The sequence below is a fragment of the Pinus tabuliformis genome, chromosome 6 (assembly GCF_031772625.1).
Source record: "Pinus tabuliformis cultivar Carrire ecotype Pingquan chromosome 6, CPIR1, whole genome shotgun sequence".
In the NCBI taxonomy this organism is placed as follows: Eukaryota; Viridiplantae; Streptophyta; class Pinopsida; order Pinales; family Pinaceae; genus Pinus; species Pinus tabuliformis.
In genome coordinates, this window is record NC_142292.1 from 35,244,300 (window position 1) to 35,253,958 (window position 9,659).

The following is a 9,659-nucleotide window of genomic DNA, read 5'->3' on the forward strand; positions in this document are numbered from 1 at the left end:
GAAATGCATATGCACTCCCCCTGTCGAACTGCTCCCCCTATAGAACTACTCCCCTTGTCCTGCACCATCTTTATGAATGAACTTGAGTGATGCTAAAGAGATAACCCCCATCTTCTAACGAAGATGTTCAAATGCTTCTCGAGGAAGAGGTTTTGTAAAAATATCAGCTATCTACTCCTTAGTATTGATATATTCCAAGATGATGTTTCGTTCAACTACATTTTCATGAAGGAAATGATACTCGATTGGTATATGTTTGGTCTTTGAGTGCATCACTAAATTTTTGCTGAGACTGATAACACTTGTGTTATCACAATAGATGGTAATTGGTTGATCTGTACCTATGTTGACATCTTTTAGAGCTTCCTTCATCCATAGTATTTGAGTACAACAGTCTGTTGCAGTTATATACTCGGCTTCAGCTGTGGATAGTGATATAGGTGTCTCTTTTTTGTTGAGCCAGGATACTAAACAGTCTCCCAGGAAGAATGCATTTCCACTTGTACTTTTTTGATCATCTACACTTCCAGCCCAATCAGCATCAGTGCATGCAGTTACAGTTAGTGTTGAGCTCTTAGGGTACCAAAGACTGAAATCAGGAGTTCCTTTCAGATATCTGAGAATTCTTTTTACAGTTAACAAATGGGATTGTTTAGGAGCAGATTGAAATCTTCCCACCATTCCTACTGCCTGCATTATGTCGGTTCTCGTATTAGTTAAGTACAGAAGGGCTCCAATTATTGACCTGTAATGAGTTGCATCAATTGGAGGGGAGTCATCATTTTTGCTCAATTTGCAATTTGTGGTCATAGGTGTGCTCATGGGTGCACAGTCTTCCATTCCATATCTTTTAAGCATGTCCTTAAGATATTTGGCTTGAGATATAAACAATCATGCTCTGGTTTGATATACTTGTAGTCCAAGGAAGTGAGATAACTCTCCTATCATCGACATCTCGAACTCTTTTGACATGTTTTGAGAAAATTCATGGCTCATCTCATCATTATTGCTAGCAAAAATCATATCACCAACATAAACAAGTGTGACTAGTAACTTATCTTCATTCGTCTTTATCTAGAGATTACTTCCTGCCACTCCCTTCTTGAAGCCTTGTTGTTGTATATAGTGATCCAATCTTACATACCAAGCTCTGGGAGCTTGTTTCAACCCACATAATTCCTTTTTCAACTTACAGACTAAGTCTTTTTCTTCTGTTAGATCAAAACCTTCTGGTTGCTCCATGTAGACTTCTTCCTTGATTTCCCCATTCAAAAATGCTTATTTTACGTCCATTTGATAGATTTTGAATCCTTTTGAGCAAGAAAATGCCAAGAACATCCTGATAGCTTCCATACGAGCTACTGGTGCAAATGTTTCTTCAAATTCAATTCCTTCAATTTGTGAATAGCCTTTGCAAACAAGCCTTGCCTTGTTTCTGATAATTTGTCCATCTTCATTCATTTTGTTTTTGAATACCCACTTGGTTCCTATAATGTTTTTGTCCTTTGGACGAGGTACCAGCTCCCATGTCTCATTCTTCTCAATTTGGGACATTTCTTCTTCCATGGATTTTACCCAATGAGGATCCTTACTTGCTTGAGTATATGTTTCTAGTTCTATCATGGATAGAAGAGAAATATCATTTTTCTTTGGTGTATTTATCATCCTTCTTCGGGTTTGCATCCCTTCATCTCTATTGCCAATAATCTGCTCTTCTGGATGATATTTCTGGAGAAACTTCATCTTTGAAGGGGTATGAGGTGGTTCTTTTTCCTCTTCTTCTTCTTCCTGATCTATTTCTTCTTTTTCTGGTTCTTCTTCTTCAATGAAAGGATCAACTTCGTGTTCTTGAATTTCTTCTTCTGGAAGGTCTTCATCAATCTTTACATTAATGCTTTCCACTATTTTCCTCAGTGGATTATTCTAGCACTTGTAGGCTTTGCTCTGTGTAGAGTATCCAAGGAAGATCCCTTCATCAACCAGAGAATCAAACTTTCCTGGTGAGCCATAATTGAATTTTATGAAGCACTTGCTTCCAAAGATCTTGAAGTACTTTACTAAAGCAGGTCTTCCTTTCCATAGTTCATAAGGAGTTTTTTCACTATTTGGTCTTAATTGAGTTCGATTCAAGGTATAGACAACTGTCCCGACTGCTTCTCTCCAGAATTTTGGCTGCAAATCTGTTGCTAATAGCATTTTTCTTGCCATTTCTTGAACTGTTCGGTTTCTTCTTTCAACTACCCCATTCTGCTAGGGTGTTCTGGCAGCAGAGAATTCTCTTTTAATTCCATGTATTTTACAGAATTCATTAAATTCTTTTGATGTGAATTCTCCCCCTCTATTTGTTCTGAGGCACTTAATCTTTGTGTCCTTTTCATTTTCTACAAGAGCTTTAAGATTCTTAAAACACTCAAATGCTTCAGATTTATATTTTATAAAATATATCCACATCATTCTAGTATAGTCATCAACAAATAAAACAAAGTACCTTTCTCCTTGGAGTGCCTAATTTCTAGTTGGTCCACATAAATCAGCATGGATGATCTCCAAAGGCTTTGATGTAGAGAACTCCTTGGTCTTGTGGCTGGTTCTGGTTTGCTTTCCATGTTGACATGGACCACATACTCCTTGATTTGGTTTGAATAGCTTTGGGATGTCTCGTATAGCTTTAATATTGCTAATATTGATCAAGTTCTCAAAGCTTGTATGTCCAAGTTGCTTGTGCCACAACCAACTTTCATCTGTTTGACTTAAGTAGCATTTATCTTCTTGAATCTTATTCAGAATGTAAATGTTGTCTGGTGTTCTAATCCCTTTTGCCACAAGTTCCCCTGAGGAAGAGTTCCTTATTTCACAGTCTTTGGTGCTAAAGACAACATTATGTCCTTGATCACAGATCTGGCTAACACTCAGGAGGTTGTGTTTGAGCCCGTTTACTAGCAGAGCATTTTGGGCTTTTCCTTTTCCATTGATAAGAGTAACAGTTCCCTTTCCAGCAATTCTAGTAGATCCACTTCCAAAGGATACATTTCCTTCCTTTTTTCTCAATGAGACAAACTTCCTTTTGTCCCCTATCATGTGTCTGGAGCACCCACTATCCACAAACCAATGATTTTCATTATTTTGAGCATATAGAGCGAGGCCACATTTATCCATGTTGGGATTCTCACTACTTGCTTTCCTCTTTTGAGTGGGCAATTTTTTTCATAGTGTCCATTATTGTAGCATAATGAGCAAATCAGATCAAATTTGGTCAAGGGATCAAATGAATTGAAGGTTTTGATTTGTCCTTGCCTTTTGGGGTCATATGGTTTGATTATTTGATCCTTAGCTTTGGTGTTTCACTCTTGCGAGCCATGCAATGTCTGGCTTGATGACCAAAGTTTTTACAATGAAAACAATGTCCAAGAAAGATAGTTTTGTACCTATTGTAGTAGCCACAATTTGAGTCAACTTCCTTCCTTGGAATTACTCCCTCTTCATTCTTTGGATTTGAGATGGGCCTTTGATGGAATATTGGTTTGTATCTACTGTAATATCCATGATTCGAATCTACATTCTTTTTTGGAGTTATTATCTCTTCATTCTTTGGATCTGGGATGTGCCTTTGATGACATACTTTTTCTTCTTTTGGGTTGCTGGAAAGTGCATCGGCATAAATTTTCGCACTATTCTTAGTGCTTGATGATTCTCCTTTAAAACCTATTCCAGACTTGTCATGTTGAGGTTTTTGACTTTTTAGGATAGTCTCAAGTATTTGAGAGCTTTTCCAACCCTTTTTAACTTGCTCCAATTCCTTCCTCTAAGATAATATTTCGGCTTCACATTCTTCGCAAGTCTCTTCTTTTTCTTTTGGCTTTGTTTCCAAGATATCTTCTCTTCTTCTTGTTTCCTCGTTTTCTACCTTGAGAGAAATGATTTTATTCCGTAATTTCTCATTTTCTTCAATGGCACTTATTAACAGTTCATCTACGTTTCCTTCTAGCCCTAATTCATCATCATTTGTGAATGCCATGAATAATGTTTCTTGGCTTTCATCATGGTCACTTTCCTCATCTGATTTCTTTTTTATGACTACAAATTCATCCTCATCAGACTCATCTTGCTTAGAGAAGAAGTTCTTCTTATTGATCCCTTTCTTTTTGCATACCATTCTTTTAGAATTTCCTTCATCATCACTATCATGTTTATGAGGACATTTTACAGCATAATGACCTATTTTTCCACATTTGAAACAGATAAGAGGCTACTTACCTTTTAGCTTAGATCCTTTCTTCAGCTTTCATACAAATTGAGCCAATTTGGATTCCACATCAGATTCATCACTACAGTCATTCCTTTCTTTCCCCTTCTTTGATTTTGAAGCCTTAAATGCTGCATCTTTGGAGCTTGGGCCACCTTTTCTCATCTCATAGGCAGTGAGGATTCCATGGAGTTCATCCATCTTGAGAGTATCTAGATCCCTTGCTTCTTCTATGGCACTTATTTTGGAGTCAAATCTATCTGGAAGAGATCTTAAGACCTTCTGAACAATGGTACTTTCTTCAATATTTTCGTCCAATCCTTTAAGAGAGTTAACCACTTCAGCTACTCAGAGAAAGTATGATGCAATATCTTCTTCATCTTCCATTTGCAGACTTTTAAATTTCCTTCTATGAGTTTGAAGCTTTGCCTTCTTGACATTTGAGTCCCCGTCGTATAAGCCAATTAGCTTATCCCACATTTCTTTGGCAGAGTTATAATTCATGACTTTTGTAAACTCAAAATTAGTGATTCCACTAGTGATGGAGTTCAAGGCTTTTTCATTTTCAATGTAGGATTTCCTCTCGTCTTGATCTATTGGAAGAGTGGGAGGAATTGGGTACTCATTTAGAACGAAATGTCAGACTTCAGGTCCAAGGGACATTAAGTAGTAGGTCATTCTCTTTTTCTAGAAACCAAAATTGGTGCCGTCAAACAGAGGAGGTTTTCCTGACTCTTCGAGATTTCTCATCATGATTACAAATCCTTCTTCAAGCTGTTAGGCTAATACGAAGAAGCCCGCTTTGATACCAATTGTTGGAAATACTGAGGGGGGGTGAATCAGTATTTTTTTTAATTGTTCCCTTTTTTCACCAAAACATTTATATATGGAACACAAAAATAGATAGCTGGAATAAATGCTCTTATTAACACAAACAGTGCAATGAAATAGATACAATATATAAATGGTTGCAATCAGTTGCGAAGCACCAAATTGGACTTTAGTGAGGCTCCAACCTCCAGAGCACCAACTCTATTTTGCCAAGGTAATAGTTCTGCACTTAGGAGCACCAACTCCCAAGGATTCCAATCCTTTCAATTCTAAGGCTCCAACCCCGTGGGCTCCAACCCTATCCTAGTATAAATTGTTTTGTTATAGTTCTCTTCTCCCAAGCCTGCTGAGCTTCTGCTTCACTCCTATTCTCTTGCTTCTCCTGCCTCTCTTGCCTCCGCCTAAACTTCGGCTTCCTCTCACTCTGATTATACGCACATGCACAGTACTTTCCTTGTTTTTCCTATTTTTATGTATTCCCGATGCCTATCACTATTCGTTTACGCTTTCCATTGGCTCTTTGGCTTCCTCAACGCTCGCTTCAACTTCCTCTGTGCTTGCTTGCCTCTTTGGCTTCCCAAGTCACTTTGGCTTCCTCTGCACTGGCTTGTTCTTCGGTTTCTCGGCTCTTCATGTCAATTTGGCTTCCTCTGTCTCTTCGAGTTCACCAACACTCCAGGGACATGTAAATGCATAAGAGAGGACCGAAATACACATAGCAAAACATGTTGTGTATTAAAACTCTAATAACACTCCTTTTACAATAATAATAGCATACAAAGGACTTTATTGTTCACGGAGAGATTTCATTGGAGAGATAGTACCAACAAGGAGGCCCCCACATGCCACGTCACCATCGCAATCATAATCGGCATCCTTCAGGCCTACTAAACTATCGGAACCGTTATTTATGCATTTTGGCCTTCAAAAACCCCAAGCAATACATTTTTTGAAATACACAGGAATATACGAAAAAACCTGACCAAAACTCTAAAGGGCGGACTTCAAAAACATTATACCTGCATCTATAACTACATCGGGTTCGTTCCTCCATAACGTTATTGCAATTGGCAATCGCAGCTTCCGGAGGTCCTTTATACGTCGAGCCCATGACATCACCGATGGTCGACGGCTGATTCTTCTGCGGATGCGATATGATAATAAGCCAAATTGTAATATTGCATTGGGTCCGCAACATATCGCAGTTGTATGACATACATACATACATACATACATACATACATATATATATCTATATATATATATATATATATATATATATATATATATATATATATGTTGGGCCTCAAAATGGTCCCTATTTTCACTCCATTATTCACCAATATCTTCACATTTTACCTTTATGTCACCTCCATTCCACCTCCACATCATTCCATTTACCTCATTATTGGGTTATAACTATGCTTTTCCAAAGTTTATTAATTCTTAACATTTTTAAGTGAATTTATGGCTAAACTTTAGAAAATAATATGCTTATACTTATACCTAACAATTAGAATGAGTTTGTTGACATGTGTAGGTACAAAGGAAGCTTCCAGGGCATCTTTATGTGGCCTTGAATGATCAAATTCGAATTTGATAAGATAAGCCTCATGGAAAAGATCATGGAGAAAATCATGGACCTCATGGAGGAAATCATGGAGGATAGGGTTATGTGTCTAGATGGTTGAGAAATGTATGGAACTAAAAGAGAGATTAGTGGATCATCATTATGACTTTGTTATCTTATCTCATTGTATAAATAGGAGTACCTCCTCCATTCCAAAGGGAGGACTCTTAGAGCATGTATCCAAACTTATGATGGAATAGAATAAAGCTTCATTTTACATATATTTCCATTATGTAGTTTTAGATTTAATTTTCCTTAATGTAGTATATGGAATAATTTGTCTTGTTCTTAAGAGAATCAAGCTCACTCTAAAAGGATGAGAGAAACATTTTATTTCATATTAGATCTTATTTCATTTAATTTCTTAGATGTTTGATGTTTGAGGATTTGTTTGTGATTGATGAATGAGTTTTAAATTAGAATCTTATCAGCACATGAGAGAACAACCAAGGGTCTAAGTTAGGCTCTCTCTCTATTTGATTTGCATGATAATTGAAATTCATTCTTTTGCTTTTATGTTTCAAGTATCATATGAGGAGATACCAAGAGTCTAAGTCAGGCTCTCTCTCCATTGATTTATATGGTAATTGAAATTCATTCTTTTGTTTTTATGTTTCAAGTCATTTCATTTCTTATGCTTATGAATGACTCTTAGTTTAGTTTGGATTAGTACATGAGAGGACAATCAAGAGACTAAGTTAGTCTCTCTCTCTACTTGAATCTGAACAATTAAAGTTCATTCTCTTGTCTTCATTTCAAGTCTCTAGTTTTATGTAATCAATGATTTCTCTATGATACTATAGGGAAGGACAATCAGGACCTCCTTAGTTAGGAGCCTCTTCCCTTGCATATTGTATTGAATCTTAAATAAATTCGCTAGACATAGAGTTAGTTGCCTACTCTTGCATATATATTGCTGGCACCATCACAAGCTTACGAGTTTCCCTGGTCGATAATTTAATGCAGCAATTTAAGCCCAATAAATTGCCCAACATTTTGGCGTCGTTGCCAGGGATGGTGCTAAGGGATTAGGCATTAGAATTTAATTCAGTATTTATTTTTCTTTAGATAAAATAACTTGTGAGACATGGTGACAGCAGGATCTTCATAAGGGAATTCATGTTTGAGTTTTCTGATGATTTAGCGTTTAGCTAGTTTTAAATTTTGTCTTTTCAAAAACAACCCCCTGCATGAATAAAAACAAATCAAGTGATTAGTATGCTCTCTTCCTGCGCTTCGTGCGATCAGGAAGATCAGAAAATCTATTGATTTTGTTCAAATAAAAATACTCTTGCTGGAGAATTAATTTGCAAAAAGACAATGAAGAATTTTGTGAATAAAAAAAAAAAACATCTTTAAATTTTTAGTTTTAGATTTAAAAAATAAAAAAATTTAGTTTTTAATTTTAGATTTAAAAAAAAAACAAACAAAAAAAAAAATCCATAAAATAATAATAATATATGTATCAAATATACACATATTATTATTAAAGAAAAAAAATTAACCATTTTCTTTGTTTCCTTAGATATTTAAAAAACTAACTATTTTTTTTTGTTTTTTTTTGGATATTTAAAAAAGTGCATAACATAAAAAAAAAAAAAACAAACAAACAAACAAAAAAATCTCACTAGTCTAGTCCAAACACTTTTAGATATTTAAAAAATGCATAACATAAAAAAAAAAAAAAATCTCACTACTCTAGTCAAAGCGTTTGGAGAATGCCGGCCATTGGAATGATTATTATTTACATTGCATCATTGCGTCGGCGATTGTGCGTTTTCTTCCCCTTATCATTGCGTCGGTGATTGTGCGTTTTCTTCCCCAGGATGGTGATGTTGATAGTGCATTTTATTCTCAGGGACCTCAACAAATTTAATGACTTTAAGTCCGTCACCAGAAGCAACGAGCAACCGAAGGCAATTTCTTGCATATGTTTTCTTGCATATGTTTGCCGCAAAGGACAATGCAACCCTCTGAACACCAGTGGAGAAAAATTCTAGGTATGACAGCACTGTCATAAGAGCCCCGCACGAAGACATGCAGTTGGGTGTTCTTGAGAAATCTTCTTGATCATGATCACGAATTAATTCACATTGAAGATGAGTCCATTCCGGATAGGATTCAATGCGGGCGGTTCCCGCAGGATGGACTGCTTTCTTTAAATTGCCGGTACATTGAACCTTTAAATGAAGTGCAGAAAGGCGTTTCCTTTGAAGTCTTCTTTGCTGAATTCTTTCATGGCTAGAAATTTCGGCTTTGCCTGAAAGTATGTGTTTGAAGCGACAGTTGGTCCCGGTCTCTTGACGGCACTGTAAAGAATATTTGGCACCGTTTTTTACTGTGTTGAAACCAAAGATTCGCCACTGCAGGAGTACTGGTGGTGCACCGAGAAGGCTCTTGACTGGGGCCCTGGTGGCGGCCCTGATCTAATTGTTGACGATGGCAGTGACACTACACTTCTGATACATGAGGGAGTGAAGGCCGAGGAAGAGTTTGCCAAGACTGGGAAGGTGCCGGATCCGTCTTCTACCACCAATGTGGAGTTTCAGATCGTGTTGGAGTTGATCAAGGAAAGCCTCAAGGTGGATCCATTGAGGTATCACAGAATGAACGATAGAATTGTTGGTGTGTCTGAGGAGACTACTACTGGGGTTAAGAGGCTTTACCAGATGCAGAATGCCGGGTCCCTGTTGTTCCCTGCTGTTCCCTGCTATCAATGTTAATGACTCTCACACAGCAAGAACAAGAGGACCTCCTCACAATGGCGAAGAAGAAAAATGGATCGAAGAAGAAGAACTTTCAAACCCTCGCCCGGATGGACCCTCAGACCTGGGGATAGATCTGACTCAACTGATTCCATGATACTCTTGATTTTCTAGATAAAAAGCCAGATTCTCTGGATTTGACTTATTTTGAGTTAATTTATTTTTAGAAATTTTCTTTATTAGTTTTCAA

At 37.1% G+C, this 9,659-nt stretch overlaps 1 protein-coding gene across 1 annotated transcript in view; it reads left to right on the top strand.

The window, feature by feature from the left end:
* The window catches only part of LOC149257088 (adenosylhomocysteinase-like), a 90,081-nt gene extending 80,654 nt beyond the window's left edge, over positions 1-9,427 (top strand). The window contains exon 2 of the mRNA XM_089454629.1: positions 9,074-9,427. Within this exon, the coding sequence (XP_089310755.1) occupies positions 9,074-9,427 (354 nt within the window). The remainder of the gene's footprint in view (positions 1-9,073) is intronic.
* Positions 9,428-9,659: the final 232 nt, after the last annotated feature.